At 42.3% G+C, this 18,768-nt stretch overlaps 1 protein-coding gene across 3 annotated transcripts in view; it reads left to right on the top strand.

The window, feature by feature from the left end:
* Positions 1-18,768, top strand: part of TMEM87B (transmembrane protein 87B) — a 1,440,625-nt gene that overhangs the window by 983,606 nt on the left and 438,251 nt on the right. For all 3 annotated transcript variants that reach the window (XM_044078977.1, XM_044078974.1, XM_044078964.1), the window contains one exon: positions 1,313-1,416. In XM_044078977.1, coding sequence (XP_043934912.1) covers positions 1,313-1,416 — 104 coding nt within the window. The remainder of the gene's footprint in view (positions 1-1,312; positions 1,417-18,768) is intronic.

Genomic DNA, 18,768 nt, shown 5'->3' with positions numbered 1-18,768 from the left:
TTTTTGTTAACATATATATTTTTATTTCTTAGCATAACAGAATGTATTTCTTTTGTATACACTGGTTGTCATATTTGTCTTTTTTAAAATGTTTTATTACACCACCTGTGTCTCCTCATGCTTTATTATATCCTGTACATTCCACTGTCAAATTGCATATATGTATTTATACTTATCTTAATTACATCTATACTACTGTTTTATTTTGTTATCTAACTCTCAGGAGCTTTTTCCCCAAGCCTGTGTTGAAAATGGATAGTTATTACCCAGTTGTACTTTCCGGGTAAACAAATGTGAATAAATAAACATGCCACAGCACCCAGATCTGATCACAAACATACACAGGGAAAATGGCTAGTTCTGTATACTGGTTCCCTAATGAAACTGCAAGTGTTTTGTTATCAACCCTCATAAGTGTGATCATAAAACATAGTAGTATTCCATGCACTACAAAGTGATAGGTTGACTTTCCTCATATGCTGCTGTGAACTGTTGTCAGATATTTCAGCGATTCAAACATTTTTGTATATAATGGGCATAAGTGTCATTGTATGAGCCGGTTCTGCTGCAGAGATTAGTACCAGTCAGTCCAGTGAGCTCTCATTTTTTTAATTTGGTGTGTTTTAAATAGGTTCATGGTTTAACTGAACATGCTAGTTATATGTATTGCAAAAGATCTGCAGATCGGAGGATATGGTTTACCAAATAAATAATATAGAGAATTATGATCATGTTTCTAATTGTAACTGCTTTACTATGTGTTTGAAATATGGATACCAAGAAATTCACCTTGAGAACGCTGTTGAGGTGAATTTCTTGGCCTCCATTTCTTGACCACCACAATAACGTGTTTATAATAGGAGATCTGATTATAATTCTTTGTAGTGCATGGAGGTTTATCTTCTCCATGCATTACTATATATAAAAAAAAAAACAAAAGAGCAGAGACAAAATCTGGGACAAATTACAGACATAAAGCAGAAGAAAAGCTGTTTTGACTTCTGCCTGGCACGAGACCCAATTTAAACAATACATGGGGTGGGTTGCTTAACAATTGTCAAGGTTTGGGTCTCGTGCTACAGAAGTGGTTAAGTAGTTTGCATTTTTCCAAGTGTTGTAGTGTAATCATGGTATTCTCTGCACTGCAGTAATTTAAGGCCACTCTGTTGGGAATACTTAGGATTCTGTGACCATGTTTATATTTCCAGAGGATGCTAGTCACATTGCACAGTCCCATTTTGTTATGAATTGCTGACAGTAGTTACTTATGCAGAGCTTTGATAGTAAATTTTATTCTGAATTCATTTTGTAGGACTGGATGGAACTGTGGGTGGATGATGCATTCTGGAGATTCCTCTTTTCAGTTGTACTTCTAGTAATAATGTTTCTCTGGAGACCTTCAGCAAACAACCAAAGGTAATCTAATGTTAAACATTTTTGTTATGCCCAATTTTCTGCTGCTTAGAAGTAAGGTAAAAGCTGATGTTTGCATTCAGTCAAATTTATATGAATTGAGGTGTAAAGGTTTCTGTCTCTTTTGTTAGATATAATCCCTTTTCTGCTCACTGTTGTAAGGGTGTTCATGTGTTATACTCCTCCAGTTCTTGTTTCCAATGCACTTTCACATTTTGGCATGGATGGGTAAATGTCCAGACTCCTGTTCTGGTTGCACTTCACAGAACTAAATCACAATGTTCAGAATTGCAACTTGTTTACATCCAATTCACAGTGTGCAAAATTACTGGGTGTTTTCATCAGTTTATAGATTCAGCCCCTGTTTCTTATGGCAGCATCAAGTAGTATATTATCGTTCTTAGTCATACAGCATGGAATAGTTGTTTTCTTTCCTTTAAAAACTGTTTTGACTATGTTGTCATTTGTGATAATGCCAGTGATATTACTGCAGAAGAGGCTGCTGCTATCCCCCCCCCAAAAAAAAAGGACGACAGTGTCCTTTTGGAGGTCTTGTATACAGCTGTGTAGTTTAGACCTACGAAAGACCTGCAGAAATAAAGTGCTACATAGCAGTTAGTCTGAGCTGGCTGCTGCTGCTGTATTTTGTTAAATCTGTTTGTAGGCTTTGAGTTTGCATTCTGTACATTGTTTTGCATTTGAAAGCTTCCAACAAATAAATCACCGGCTTCATCTTTTTGCATATATGAGTTAATCTTGCTCAGGTCTGGTTTCACAATTAATTAGTACTACTATTACTGTAGAAAATAATTTTTTGTGCTGCTGAATATTTCTACGATGTTCAGTCTCTTTCCTGAAGACCATACTGCAGTTTCAGACTTTTTTTCTATTTACCCCTTCAAATAGTTTTTCAGCGATGTTGCAAATACTTTGCAATTGTATTACGATAAGCAGAATATGGTACTTCAGAATAAGCACACAATGTAAGCATGTGTGTGACCTGGCCATCACAATGTTCCAATTCACACATTTTGCCATGTTTTCAGAGTGAGGATGTTTTGTAGGTAAATAAGTTGGTTATTGGGAAGTAAAGTTGGAATTGCCTTTTTGGTAGTAACAAAGACCACCTCTGAGCCTGGAGCAGTGGGACTGACCTGAGATGAAATCCAGCCAAATGAATTCAGAAAATAAATAAAAGGTATATCGTGTCAGGTCAGAGTCCAGAGACTGATATCGACAGGGGAAGGTTTGAAAATCCAGTAGAATACAGAGGTACACAGGACTTGAAATAACTAATTGCCCCTTGCCTGAAAATATGTTTTGGTGAGAGTGCTTGCCCTGGGTCTGAAAACATAATCCTATTCTCTTACCTGGGAAAACCCAGTTTGGTTGATAAGTGAATAGTAATGGCAGTATGATCATCCATTTAATTCTGTGGTCAGTCAGGGTACCAAATTTTAAAGATGACTCAGTCGCAGCTGTTACAGTAAATTAAATATTCAATGAAGTGTTATATGCAGACCATAATTTCCCATTTTCTTTCCACTTGGAATAAAAAAGTGTAGCATCTATGGCATTGGATGTGTCTTTTTTCAGTCAAGATTTTTATGGATCTGACCAGAGCATTTTTTTTCTTTTAATATGGAAATTGACTTCTCAATTCCAGAAAGAGAGAGAGAGATTGTTGTAATCCTAAAGAGCTTCTGACAATGTTTGGAGATACGTATAGCTCACTTGTCTCATGGAAGTTGCTAGTGGAGGAGACCTTTTTCTGAGGGAGAAGAAAGAGGTTGATCCAAGAAGAGGATTCTCCTTTGCCTAGAACACTATTCCTCTCAGGACCTCCATTACTTCAGAGTTTATCCTATCAACTACCAAAAAACTTTCAAGAATTGTAACTTTGGTATTCAAGGACTCTATATTTAATATATAAATAACAGATGAAGTTTTTGACTTTCCAAAATTTCTAATGCGGGTCATTTCTGTTTCTCTCTTAACACGTTATATAATTGTCCTGGACAGTTTTAGACAAGTCCCAACCAGTAAACATTATTGGTGTGTGCTGACTGTGAGTACCTCTTCCTCAAGGGATTTGTCAGTTGACAAATCTGTGGTGATAGTAGCTATGTGCTATCTTCACATACTCTTCAGAATACTTCAAGTGGATGCTTTTTGCAGATGTTTACATCTTTTGGGAGATATTTTTAATCTGTAATTTTAAACCTCACAGTAACAGTAGCCTACAGCTAGGGTGAAGAACAAAAGCAACATTTACACTTTTGCCATTTTGTGAAACCTAGCTGAATTTACTAGACAAGCTGAAGTATTTTTCAGATTACTGGATGGTGTGGGAGCTCAGGTGATGTCTTTAAACTTCACTGTCATACTCAAAATGCATTCAGTGAGCATACTTAGATTTTTATTTCTGGATTTTCCTTTGAACTCCAGTTTGGAGCCACCAAGTCAAGGGTATTTGTGAGCCTCATATAGAAAGGCCAAGAGGAGGTCTATGTTTACAAACATTATACTTCCAAAAACAATTCTGGCTCCTCCTAAAAACAGACTTTTAAGAAAAGCAAGCATCTTCATTTCCAAAAAGCAAAGAAAGCAGATTATGACCTGAAGGTGTCAGCAACAACCAGAGAATACCTAGATACCCTGAAGGAGTAAATAAGATGTCTGTTTACTCAAGCTTGCAAGTCGCCCCTTTGAAGAGCTGCCTTATCTCTTACATTTGCCTCAACAGGAAGTGATGACACACTATTCTGATGTCTGGAAGAGTAGGGTAAGTCAAACATCTGGATGCTGCAGCTTCTGGAGCAAGGATTCACTTTAAAGCTGCTGACCTGGGCATCACATATTACTTCTAGATAAAGTAGGTACTATACGTGGGAGTGAATCATATTCCCTTCAGCTAGGAAACAGAACTTGGTCCTTTTTAAATGAGGAGTAGATTTTATTTTTGTTTTTTTCCTGGCTTCTAGATTGACAAATCCAGATGAGTACTAGACTTTGAAAGCTTTTAATCCTTTTATAAAGCACCAGAGTTTCAGAATTTTACCTCTTCAGCCCTGGCAAGATTTCTGCCAAACAGGTACAGACTTGGAGGAAGTGGGTGCATGGCACCCAGTCGCTGAGTGTAGCTTCAAATATAGGGTGACATTGGAAGACTGGAACTAAGTGACCAAGAATCAATAACTTTGTCCCTGAAGCAACAGATTGGACAGCACAGGAAAAGCAGATTGGGAGGGGTCATAGGTATGTAGCGCCCCAGGAAACAAATTCAAAAAAAGTGACTGCATTCATAACCAGGGAATGTGGGAAATACTGATAGATGATTCTGTGTATTCCTGTATCTGAATAAATGACTAGACATGGACCCCATCCAAACCAGCACTTAAAAGACAGGGTTATGCAGATGTTATTTTCTAAGGATCACTATACACTATCTCATTTTATTGTAGACCATTCATGTAGAGCTCATATTTGATGTTGGCTAAGTAAGGGTTTTTCTTTCCTCACGAGGGAAAGAATCTGTTCACCACCGTCATCAAACTTCAGGTAGGGAATTTCCAGTGAAACCTAGTTTGTTGGTGATAGCTTTCCCCATGCTGAGGTTACAGATGAGTTTCTCTAGCTCCCAGTGGCATTAACCTTAGGGAAATTTGCAAGATTTTGCCTTTGTCTCTTTTGTTCAGTATAACAAGGTTGGAGATGGCAACCGACTTTCCATGTTGCATGCATTACTGCCTACAGACCTAAAGCAGACAAGGATTGTGCCCTTGGTGAGCTGAGAGGAGCCCAGATAAGTTCAGTAACAGCATGAAATTTGTGGATGTAGGGGAAATTCCCTTCACATAAATATATAAGTGTTCTGGAAGGAAATGTAGCACAGAGTATCCGCTGTTTTCCTCATTCGTCTTTGTTTCTTGTTGTTATTTTAATTAGGCTGGACTGCACCATAGCAGTACAAGTAAAAAGGGTAACAAGTTCTGTTTCTATTGCAAGGAACTGGTCCAGTCTGTGCAATGACAAATGATTCCGAACCATTTATCCGTAGATGTTTGTGTGTCTGTAATCAGTACTATGGTAGTAGATACTCTACTGGCTTTTGACCAAGAACAACATACGTATGGGCAAATATAATTGTGCTGTAACATGTTCAGCTGGTCTGTGATCATCCAGATTTAAACCTGTTGTGACAGCTTGCAACACAAAGCTTCCAGACTCCTGCTTTCCTGACTCAGCTCATAAAGCATCTTATTTTATTTTATTTTATTTAAATAAATAAAAATAAAGTAAATAAAATAATAAAAAATAAAAGCATCTTCTTTAGACCATAGATTCTCAGTTTGTCATATTAAACTGTCTTTAAACCACAGGAAAGATTTCAAGCTTGCCCTGTATATCAAAAAATTCTTTGAGTCACCAAATTCGCACATTTAAAATAGTCAAGATTTTGCTTAGTGCATTATTTTACTACTGATTTGCAAGAAATGCATATATTCATTAGCTTTTATCCATCTTCACTTATCCTGCTTACTCATAAAATGAATACTGAATAGTAAATGTTTATGTAAACATTTTAGACTAAATTAAGCCTTTACTGAAACAAGCAGTTGTCTTCTCAGTGAGGTTAGCATCACTATTTGAGAACTGCTGGTTTAAACATTTTATCCCAGCCTGAGCCTGACATTGGTCAGCACTGATCAGTGTACAGTAAACAAATATAGATACATAAATAAATGCTTGCATGAAAAATAAGTGTGGGTATCTTTTTCTCCTCTCCCTGGTATACAGATGGCACTTCTGAAAACAAAGAAAAACTATGCTATTACTGTACTAACCTCTCCTTATCTGCTTGTTTTTTTTTCCAAATTCCTCTGGAAACATGGCTTAACAGTTTGCTCTCTCCCTGTCTTAGGTCAATTTGTTTGCATTAAGTGTTCTAAGGCAGTGCAGCAAGTGCCTTATGCCTTCTGATGCTCCACTTCTGTCAATTGAAAGTGAAACTCGTGAGAGATGTAAATATTTAAGAAACATGGAAGCAAACCACTCACACCAGCCCTCTTAGTAAGCATCAAACATCCAAAACAGCACATCAGTCACACACCACCAGGCCCAGAATGTATTTTGAGACTACAAAGAAAAATTTGCCATGGCCTTCTGAAACCTCTTGTAAATTTTACTAAACTTCAGCGCACAAGACTGTTTCTTTTCCACTCTCACATACTGCAAATCCAGTAAGCTTACCCAAGAATCACCAGGAAAGTGGACCTAAGCCCATAGTATCCACTAGGTCTGTTTCCACACTGGGAAATGTTTTAGTTGTAGGTCACTCTATATTTAAGCATACAGAATTTACACTTTTGAGTCTGCACAAGAACAAGGGTGACTGTAAGGTGCTTCTCTGGTAATGAAATGTGTGATATCACAAGGGCCCCAACATCTCTCTAAACCAGACTCATGTGACTATGACCTAGTGCTTCCCCATGTAGGGGTGAATGATATGAGGCATTTCACCCAGAGTTAGATGGAAATACACTGTTCTTGTATTTGCCCAGAAAAATACCTGGATAAGACAAGACAATTTGCTTTAACAATTTGCTAAACAGTTGTCTGTTTTGGGTATCTATTACGTGTCAGCCTGGGATAAGATGGTACACCTCCTATACTAGGGCTTCTCCATATTGGATAACATTTTTGCTGTCCCCCTTAGTGCCTTTTTATACAGTGTCCACTTGATGGACATTCTAACACACTCAGACTCAAATTGGGACAGCATCAAGATGGCGTTTATTCAGTGCTCAGAGTCTAAATATAACGGTGCTAGAACTTGAGACCCTCCTGCAACTTGAACATATTCATGTTTGTGTACTTACTGAGAGATGGTTTTAGTGCATTGTGTTCCCTTTGTACCAGGGTTTAGAGCCTGTCAGTCCTTTAGGCTCTTAGGTGGCTGCAGAGGATTATCTGCATTTGTCATAAACACTGTCACCTCACAATAATTACTTACCCACAACCCTAAACTGTAGATGTTATGTAGTCCTCTCTCGCCTCCATTATTACATGTGGGTTCCGAGCCAATCCTCGGCTCCAACTCGGCCACTTAGAAAGCCTGAAAACTTCATGCATTTGTCATAAACACTGTCACCTCACAATAATTACTTACCCACAACCCTAAACTGTAGCTGTTATGTAGTCCTCTCTCGCCTCCATTATTACATGTGGGTTCCGAGCCAATCCTCGGCTCCAACTCGGCCACTTAGAAAGCCTGAAAACTTCTGATTGGCTCGTGGCTAATAGGTATCCCATGATGCATGCACACATTCCCCAGATCTGATTTGCAGCGTCTTCAGTCGGAAGCTTCTTTTGGTTGGCCGTGGCTAAGTGATTTAGTTCATTATTATTCTGCTTGTTAGAAGTTTTAAGCTTCATGTGAAGTGCTTTTCTTATTGCTGATAGCCATTATTGTGATACCGATTGTGTCAATTTAACCGGACTTGACTTTTTACTGGATTTGACTATTTTCTGCTATAAAATTCTTGGGCCTGTTGGCCTTTTTTGTGTGTTCCCGTGAGTGTGTGCTTTTAGACTAAACTGTTTTACTTAGAGGTACTAGTCTGTTCCCTTTTCCTTTACACTAGGTTTGTTTAAGTTAGAGAACCTAGTAAAACTTTTCTTGGTTGTTTGTTGTGAGAAATAGGGCTAGATCTGTTTACGTTAGAGGATCTAATTCCTCTCCTGTTGAGTGAGTGTGTTGTTTTTTTTCTTCATTCGCCTATATTGAGACTGCCATTATGTCTAAAGAAAATAAAGAGCATAAAGAGCATAAACAGTCAGGATTTAAAAAGTGTACTGATGGACATAGCATCTGTGTGAACTGTTTAGGGGCCATACATCTTCAAGAGACTTGTCTCTTTTGCCATTCCTTTAGTCCTAGAGTGCTCCAGGAATGGAAGAATAAGTTGATTCTAAAAGGCTTGTTAAAACATTCTTTCGAGGAAGACCTAGCCAGTTCATCGTCCTCTGCTAGGTCGCATTCTTCTAGTAAAGATAAGGGCAAGACCTCAAAAAGGCCTTCTCCAGCCTCAACTTCTGTCTCTGAACCTTCACAGAAGTTACCTAAATTGGACATGGCCTCTGTCTGTTCAGCTCCACTGTCCTCAGAGCCGATCGAGATTTTGGACATGGTCTCCCTTACTTTAAAATCACCTATATTGCAGAGAGCGAGGTCTCCAACACTGTCCTCCAGATCCTCCAGGAGCTTTTCCGAAGAAGACATCGAGAGAGTGGTGCTCAGACTCCTTAAGTCATCGGCCTTGCCAAAATTTTTATTGGCTCTAACCACTTATGTCTCATAGCTGACTCCTGTTACCGACCCTGCTCTTTTTCCTCCTCCAACCCAGATTGGGCCTTTGGAGCCGATGCTGTCTGTACCGACTGTAGTGGTGTCCTCTGCTCCAGCACCCCAGGTGGTTGTCTCAGAGCAGAGCTCCGATCCGACACTGTCGGCACCGTCTGAAGTGTCTAGGGTCCAAAGCTCTTCGGTCGGGCCCAAGGGGGACACTTGGAACTGAACCTCTTCGGTGCAGAGTCTTCCTCTTGGTGCGTCGGCCCGAGTGAGCTTGGACCCTACATCATTCTTGGAGCCGATTCCTTTGGAGCCATTGGCACCTATGCTCTCCTTGGAGCCGGGGCGTCGTTTGGAGCCGGAGGAATCGGTATTCGTGAAAACAAGGAGCATGTTGGATAGTTCATCCATACCACGTAGGAGTCCCAATGCTATACTCCCTCAAGCGCCGACTATGGTCTCAGCATCCTCTCTTCCCTGGGATGGTAGAGACTCCTCAGGATCCCCGGTTGGGTGGTCCCCAATCTTCCGAGACCTCCCCAGAAGATCCCACTGAGGAGCCCCCTTGGAAGAGATCGTGTAAGAGGAAGCATTTAGACTGCCCTGATGAGTCTGTCACATCTGACACTGACCTCCATGAGTCGGAGGGGTCCCCTAAGTCGTCATCTGAAGATGTCTCCTTTGCAGTCATTTTGGAGATCCTCAGGCAGAGAAGTGGCTGGCCCACCGTTACCCCTTCTGATGAGGAGTCAGTGTACCTGAAGGCTTTGGATCTCAACCCTCAGCTTCATGGGTGTCTCCTCCATTTGATGAATTACTTGATCTCATGAGTCAGAAAGCATGGCAGACTCCTGATGCCGTGGAACCGGTTCCCAGGAGGCCAAATAAATTTCTCTCCGCCCCTAAGGACAAAGAGTTTTCATCCAAGGGTGTACCTGTTGATGCCATGGTGGTGGCGGTGGCCACTAAGAAGGAGCTAGCAGAGATGACTGCTATCCATCCACCTAATAAGGAGTCCAGAATGATGGATAGGTACGGGAAGCATATCTTTTCTTCAGCGGCTTTTACACTCCGATCGCTGAACTATCTATCACATTTTATGAGACTTCAGAGAGATCTCCTAAAGGAGTTAGGAGATGCTCTTCAGGGTACCTCGACTGAAGCAGTCCCATCTACAGTGTCGGCTCAGTTGGCTACCCTCACATCTATTGTTAACTCCTCCATGTGGCTGATCTCATATGCAGCTGATGGTGCGAGTAGGGCGGCAGGTTCAGGAGTCTCATTAAGGAGACATTCCTGGATGCGTCTATGCAACTTTGCTGAGCCTTTCAAGTCTACATTCACCAATGCTCCCGTGGATGGATCCTCTCTTTTTGGACCCAAGGTGAAAGATACCCTCACCAGGTGTTAGCAGGAAGGAAAGACTCTCTCTGCCTTGGGAGTCCGTTTTACCGTTCCTTCTAGACCTTACTCTAAAGGTCAGAAGAGCGGCAAAATGTGGTTCAAGAAATCACAGAGACCTTTCCATGACACACAAAGTGATTCCTCCTTCAGCTGCAGGGGAGGAGAAAATAATGGTAGACGTCACCCTAGAGGCAGGGGAGGCCCACAAAATCAGGGAAGTCACAATTCCATTTGTGACCGTCCTTATCAGTGTTCCTGATGTGGAACCCGACTGTGCGTCTCTGGAGCCGGTCAGGGGTCGCCTGTCCTTGTACCCAGAAGCCTGGCTAAATCTCATTTGAGACAAGTGGGTACAAAACATTATTACCAGAGGTTACTCTATACCCTTTTCCCTTCCACCACGTCCCCCCAAAAGGATCTCAGATGTACCACCCAATCACAGGGATCAAGCGGCTATAGAGATAGAAAAGCTGCTATTAAAAAGAGCCATCCAAAAAGTCCCAACAGACCAGACAGGATTCGGAACATACTCCAGGTTCTTTTTAGTTCCAAAAAGAACAGGGGACTGGAGACCCATCCTAGACCTCAGCAGGTTAAACGAGCATGTAAAGAAGTCCAAGTTCCGAATGGTCACTCTACAATCCATACTCCTTTTGTTGGGGAGAGACAGCTGGATGTGCTCAATAGATCTCCAGGATGCCTACTACCACATAATGATGGACAAAGCATCAAGGAGCTAACTACGCTTCTGGCTGGGAGCCAATCATTACCAGTTTCGGGCGCTGCCCTTTGGTCTCACCACAGCCCCCTGGGTGTTCCCCAAGTGCATGGCAGTAGTCACAGCTCATTTGCGGCATCAGGGAATCCAAGTCTTTCCATACCTGGACGATCGGTTCCTGACCGCCACCACCAGGCATTGCCTATTTCAGTCAAGAGATTCCACAATCAAGCTCTGTTCCCAGTTGGGAATCTCGATAAACTGGGAAAAATCCTCTATTTTGCCCACTCAGTCTATAACCTTTATAGGAGCAAACATAGACATGGTCGATATGACAGCCAGACTACCTACAGACAGAATACAGAATCTTGTGCAACAAATTTACAGGATACTTCCCCTTCGAAGAGTCAAAGCGAAGGTGGTGTTGCAGCTTCTCGGAACTATGGCATCAACCATAACCTTGGTACCTTTAGCAAGACTACATATGAGAATACTCCAATGGCTCCTGTCATCCCAGTGGTCATTTCAGCAGTTGCTTCTCCATCATCAGATCCTGATTACAGACTCTTGCAAAAAGGACCTACGCTGGTGGATTCAACCAGGTCATCTTACCACAGGGACTTGCTTTGTACCGCACCAACCCATTGCCACAGATGCCTCTCAGATAGGGTGGGGGGGCATTATCTTGGCAGGATTGTCCAAGGCACATGGCAAGAGCAGGAGGCCCATCTGCATATCAGTGTCCTAGAGATGAGGGTGGTGCTTCTAGCGTTTCAAGCACTTCATGACTTTCTCCCTCTAGGGGCGATAGCTATCCAGACCGACAACATGTCTGTTGTCTGGTATCTAAACAAACAGGTGGGAACCAGATCATACCCCTTATGTCGAGAGGTCGTGTGAGTTTGGAACTGGGCAATTTCTTCCCAACGCTTTCTCATTGCAATGCACATCCCATCCCGGGGACTTCCAACGTGATAGCAGACAAGCTAAGCAGGGCAATATTGTTACCTCACGAATGGTCCTTGAATCAGAAAATAACCAGTATGATCTTTCACAAGTGGGGACAACCCTGCTGTGACCTCTTTGCCAGTCCCATCAACACCAAATGCAGCGCCTTTTTTCTCTCTCATCCCCCCTCAGGGAGAGTCTCCAAGACATGCACTAGTCCACGATTGGCCCCTGGGACTCCTTTATGCTTTTCCTCCTTTTCCACTCATCTCCAAGGTCATACAGAAAGCAATGCTGTTGGGAAGCAAGATGATCCTCATCACTCCTTACTGGCTTCATCAGATTTGGTTCCCTTTTCTCGGGCCTCACCTGTTGGACTGCCCATGGACTCTGGACCCAGTGCCAGACCTCCTGACACACGTCAGGTTCTCTTCACCCCAGTCTCCACACTCTCAAACTGACAGCATGGCTGTTCCAGTTCTGTCACTAGTCAGGCTTCATGATTTGTCTCCAGCTGTAACTCATATTATTACCTCTTCTCACAAGCCTTCGACCAGAAAATTGTATCATAGTAAATGGAAGAGATTTTCCATATGGGCACACAATAGCGAAGTTGATCCATTTAGAGCTCTCATTACTATTGTTCTCGAGTTTCATTCAGAACTCTTTCACCAAGGTTCAGTGACTGCTGCACTCCGAGTTCAACTAGCAGCAATACCTAATTTTCATGTGGGGATTAATGATTCCAATCTTCTGTCTCACAAACTGTGCAAATCCTTTCTTAAGGGTTCCGTGATGTTAAGACCTCCTGTGCAAGACCCCGTTCCACCTTGGGACCTGAATCTAGTTCTGTCTAGACTTACTCTGCCACCCTTTGAACCAGCCCATAGTTGTCAGTTGAAATTTCTGTCTTGGAAGACTCTTTTTCTGTTAGCAATAACCTCAGCCAGGTGAGTTTCTGAATTACAGGCTCTGTCTGTTAAACCTCCATATTTAATTTTTCACAAAGATAGGGTCTCTCTCTGGACCCAACCCTTCCTTTATTCGCAAAGACTGTCCTCAATTTCACTTAAACCAAACAATTGAATTGCCAGTGTTCTTCCCTAATCACTCCAGTAAAGCAGAGTATACATTCCACCAATTGGATGTGCACATGCACAGGCAACTACATTTCTATATCCACCGGACCAAAGAATTTAGAAAATCAGAACAGCTGTTTATTTCCTTTACTGAGGCGAGAATGGGCTTGCCATTTTCCAAGGTTACACTTTCGAACTGGATCTCTAGTTGTATTTCCTTTATTTACAGTTTTCAAGGAAAGGAGTTACCCTTTAAAGTTAAAGCGCATTCCACCAGGTCCTGCTCTACTTCTGCTTTCCAAGCCAGGACACCTATTGGTAGTATTTGTGCCGCAGCAACATGGGATACCCCTCATACCTTCATTTCCCATTATAAATTGGATTTAACTTCCAGGGGTAGAGCTTCATTTGGTTCCATGGTACTCAGGAGTATCTTCCAGTGAGCCACCCATTCAAGATGCTAGGGACGCTGTCCCACACGTAATAATGGAGGCGAGATAGGACTACATAACATAAAGAAGTTATGTACTCACCATAATGTTCCATGTATGTAGTCCATCTCGCCAAACATTATTACAAACCCACCCACCAGCCCCCTTCCTGGAGGATCTGGATACAGTTTTTCCTTTTCTACAGTGGTTTTTGCCACAAGGGCACCTTTTATTACAGTTTATTCTTCTGGACCTTTGTCCTTTTTCCTGTCTTATTCTGGTAGACTAGTAGCAAACAAGATCTGGGATGGGATACCTATTAGCCACGAGCCAATCAGAAGTTTTCAGGCTTTCTAAGCGGCCGAGTTAGAGCCAAGGATTGGCTCCAAACCCACATGTAATAATGTTCGGTGAGATGGACTACATACATGGAACGTTATGGTGAGTATATAAATTCTTTTTCCTAGAGATCCAAATCATCCTTAAATCCCTTTATTATTACTCATTACTAGCTGTAGATCTCTCCCAGTGTCTGTGCAGATCATGCAAAGTGCCTTAATTTCATTTGGGGTGAATTTCAAACCAATACCTTCTTGCTGAAGGCCTTCAATTACCCAAAAATTGATTGCTGCACTTATGCCTGTAAAAATGAACATGCTTATCATTTCCTAGAATTTATTAATACTAATGCACTGGAGAAAATTATAAAGCTGCCCCCTAGCTGCTCTAATATCCTTGACCTGGTCCTTATCAAACTAACCTCTCCTGGTACCCCCACCCCATATCTCCTCATTCCTGGTTTAATCTGACATAAATCAGTCATCTTTTCTGCCAGTCATAGTGGTACTACCCATCATCAAATGAGGCCATCTTTAGGGACTTCTCCAGCGTCAACCAACTAACCTACTTCAGCTTGTAGAAGACCTAGGCAAATTCGTAAAATTCCCCAACAAATGGAGCCATCTGAGAGAGCTGACACATTCACATCCCAAGTATCACTAGCACCTAAATAGTTGCATAAAAAGAAAGTACCCTTCCACTGTAAATATAAGGATAAATTCAGAAATAAACCTCCCTGTATAATAGAAGTAAGAAAATAACAAAAATTGTAAGAAACCCCATTCCTTTAAATCCCACAGTGAGACTTGTCAGCAAGGAACCTGAGAACTGTTAAGAATGTAGAGTGGAGATTGTCCTTAACATCACCATGGATACCAAAGGAAGCTATAAATCTTTTTTCAGTAATGAAAGGAAATTAAGGAATAATTTCCAGCAATGCATTGAGCTCAGCCATAATAATGCACATTCTGGTCTCACAAATGTAGCCAGTATCTTAGCAGACAAATTTAGTGCTAACTTTACTCCCCTACCCTCACTGTTGCTGCTTGTTTATAGCCTGTTTAAATTGTGTTATTCTAAGCCTCTTAGTTTTAGGTTTAAGCACTTGGGCTTTAGGCTTACCCCTTAGCTCTCCCTGGCCTTCTCTCTCAGATTCTGAAAAATGTGGACGGACAATTTCTTACAGTTTCTACTGCCAGTTTGGTTGATGTGGGCATCCTGAGACAGTGTAGCAACTGCCTTATGTACACAGACAACCACCTACTACTACCACCTAGGAACACAATTTGCGTTAGATGCAATTACATTAAGAACCTAAAGTCCATGCTCTCTCCTTTACAAACCAGTAAATCTGGTACTGAGAAGGTTATCAGCACAATCACTACACCTCAAACACACACCCACATATGTGGAGGTCCTCGACAAAAACATACCCAAACAAAGGAGACCTCCGAGGCAAAAACACGCATGATCTCCACAGCCCTCCACACCACATACCATGCATACTTCACACACCTGTGTCTCACAACCACTAAGGCTTAACCATAAACCCAACATATCAGTCATAGGAGTCTCCATTGTGAGACACACAGATGTGCCTCTCACCAGGCTGGATAAGGAGAAAGTCATGGTTAGTTGTCTGTCAGGGGCCAGAATCCACCATATCACACACACTCAAGTCTCTCAACAACAGGTACTGTTATGGCTCTGTTATAGTCCATGTTGGTGTGAATGACTTGAGATGCATCTCCCTGGACTATACGAGGAAAGATATGGTTGAACTCACTGAATGTGTGTCCCAGGCAGTTATGTCCCTAGCCTTAAGCATTCTACCATCACCCAGAATGATACCTCTATACAAACAGAAAATGATCGACTTTAACAATTTGCTTAGTGTGTGGTGTCATTCCAGGGGGATCCATTACCTGACAGCCTCGGAAGATATGACCGACAGACCATGATGCTTTATCAGAGATGCCCTACATCTGTCTCACTTGGGCTTCAGGCTTCTGGCAAAGGCACTTGACTCCCCCATAGTGCCTTTTGTTTTAGAAAAAGTGATGAGGTTATAACTACCAACATAAAAATTTCATCAAAACCCAAATTAAAGGTCATGCTGCTAAACACTAGGAGTCTGAACATGAAACTGCACTCATTGCAAGCATTCTGAAAAATGACATCTGCGCAGTCACAGAATCGTGGTTCAAAGCTGCAGAGAGCACCCTATAGCCATACCTGGTTACTTGTCCTATCATACATTCATACCACAAGCTGTGGATAGTAAAGCCAAAGGAGGTGGAGTTTCAATATATATTAAAGACATACACACCTCCAGGCCGGTCAAACAATATGACACACAGGTGACACTCCAGGTACAGTTAACCATTGAGAAGACCCCTATACAAATCATAGTTAGCTACCAGCCCCAAAATCTGACTTGATGCCCAAACTGCCTATCTAGACCTCTTTGAATCTATCCAGATTCAACCCTTTACCCTGATCCTGGGTGACTTTAACTACCCAAACATAGATTGGAAGAACTATGCATGCCAGAACACAAATGTCCAGAGATTCCTCGATTTTGTCAATGCAAGTGCTTTGGAACAGCTAGTCACTACCCCCACAAGAGGTGATAATATCTTGGACTTGGTATTAACCAGCATGAATAACCACTACAGCATCCCTGCAGTATCATCCTCCCTTGTCAGATCCGACCATAAAGTGGTCACATTTGAAGTCACCATCTCCCCCGGCCCCCCTCTAGGGTTAAACAAAAAAAACTTCTCCAAAGCTGATTACAGCCTCCTGCTGGATGGTATAAACAGCTTCACAGCCCTCTCCCCCTCTCTAGGAACTGTCACCAGTATCCAAATCTATACAAATTACTGTAAGAACATTTATATAGATGCATGGAATCAGGAATACCTGACAGGACTAAGTCATCCTCTGCAAGGAAGAGTATACCTGTGTGGTGGACAACTGCAGTAAATAAACTCTATAACAAAAGAAAAAAAATCTGCTGTTGAGGACCAAGAAGGAGCAGGTGCCCAATTGGAAGCAATCTCTCTTTAGCCTAAACAAGCAAATAAGAGCACTAGTGAAATCCTCCAAAGCAAACTTTGAGTCCAAATTGGCCACATCTACTAGAGACAGTCATAAGGCCTTTACATATGTCCATAATCTCAAAGGTAGCACCCAGATCTGTTCAGAACTGGTAGTCAAGGACACCACATATACAAATGCTGTACATATAGCAAACTTGCTGGCTGACAGATGCAGTGAAAATTTTACCCCTCTGTCCCCCTTATCAGTAAATCAGGACATTCCCAGTACCTGCCCCCTTTCCCTTGTATCTAGGGATCAGGTCATCACTGCTCTCTCAAAGGCAAAAAATACAGCCTGCATGGGACCCGATAACATCCCAGGCTGCATCATACATGAACTCAGACAGGAACTTGCAGCACTATTAGACACCTTATAAAATCAAGGCCTGAGCACTGGCTTTTCCCAACTGAGTAGAGGACAGCCACCGTCATCCCTATACACAACGGTGGAGCGTCTACAGATCGAGGCAATTATAGACCTATCAGCCTAACTAGCCTGATCTGCAAGGCCATGGAACAGATTATCATGGACCTCATTAACAAGGACATTGGCAATTTCTAAACACTTGATCCCACACAGTTTGATTTCGTCAAGGGGAGGTCATGTCTGTTAAGTCTGGTCGACTTTTTTGAGACAGTCACCAAAGCCATGGACGAGGGGAAGACGGTGCACACCACCTACCTTGACCTGGCAAAACCTTCAACACTATTCCCCACTCAGCATAATAGATAAACTCTCTCAACTAGGCATCAATCCATACGTTACCAGATGGGTAGCTAACTGATAGAACCCCCCCCGGTCAAATTAGAGGAAGCCACCTCAAGCTGTAGACCTGTATCGAATGGCTACCCCAGAGTTTGGTCTTGGGTCATCTGTTATTTGGGATATACTTTTCTGAGGTGCAGGCCAAAGCCAGTAGGCTATGGCTGACCAAGTTTGCAGACAACCAGAAGCTGGGCACTGTCATCAATTCCTGTAGAGACATGGACATCCACCAAGAGGGTCTCACCTAAACAAATGACTGATGCCAGAAACATGGCCTCAAGCTGAATACAAAAAAATGCATCATCATCATCCCCTTTGGGGAAGGTGGTGTCCACACAAATTATGACATTAATAACAATGTCCTAAGCACACAGTCAGTCATGAGGGATTTGGGCACCCAGATTGATATTAACCTGATTTATAACCACCATGTTGCTTCCTTTGTATGGAAAGCTTTTTACATGGCTCACCTCATAAGTAAAGAGCATCTCATCCAGGGACAAGGAGGTCATAACATCCCTGTATTCTTCCCTTATAAGGCTCATTATTGAGTACAGTACCCCATTCGGCATGTACCTCACAAACACATGCAGCAGCTAGAGAGGCCACAGAGATTCCTCACCAGGAAAATCCAGGGCCTCAAAAATCTTCCATACACAGGCTAAAAGTCCTATCCCTCTACTCTGTTTCATACAGACTCCTCAGAGGTGACCTCTGTCTGGCATGCAAGGCGATCTCAGACCCCGCCTTGATGGGACTGATGCATATCCGCAAATCAAGCTCCACTCAAGTAGCCCACAGACGCGGCCTCAACCTGGTCTGTAACATCAATAGGACTTGTTGGCAGGACATATAGGGGTCCCAGAGGCTCATCTGTCTGTGGAATAGACACCTTCTCCATGTCAAGCAGAGTACCTCTTTACCCCTTTTTAAGCGCAACCTGGATAGCTGGATGGGAAATAGAAAGTTCATCCCTGGGATGCCACACGTGTCCCAGCTGGACAGGGGCATCGGGTGCTGATTTGTCTATACATGGGCTAAACTCTTGGTTAGGCTTATAAGGGCTTCAGGGCCAATAGCCTAGTAACTTCCTATGATCCTATAAAAAAAAAAGTTCAGTTGTCATGTCAGTGTTTCAGAAATCTCCGATGAACGAAAAAGAAACCAAAAACTCACTGGTTGGATTCAAGACGCTCTCCACAAGATGCTGGA

This window comes from Protopterus annectens, chromosome 1.part1 (genome assembly GCF_019279795.1).
Source record: "Protopterus annectens isolate FY-2018-M chromosome 1.part1, PAN1.0, whole genome shotgun sequence".
Classification (NCBI taxonomy): domain Eukaryota; kingdom Metazoa; phylum Chordata; order Ceratodontiformes; family Protopteridae; genus Protopterus; species Protopterus annectens.
The sequence above is the reverse complement of the archived record's forward strand: the minus strand, read 5'-3'. Positions and strand labels throughout refer to the sequence as shown.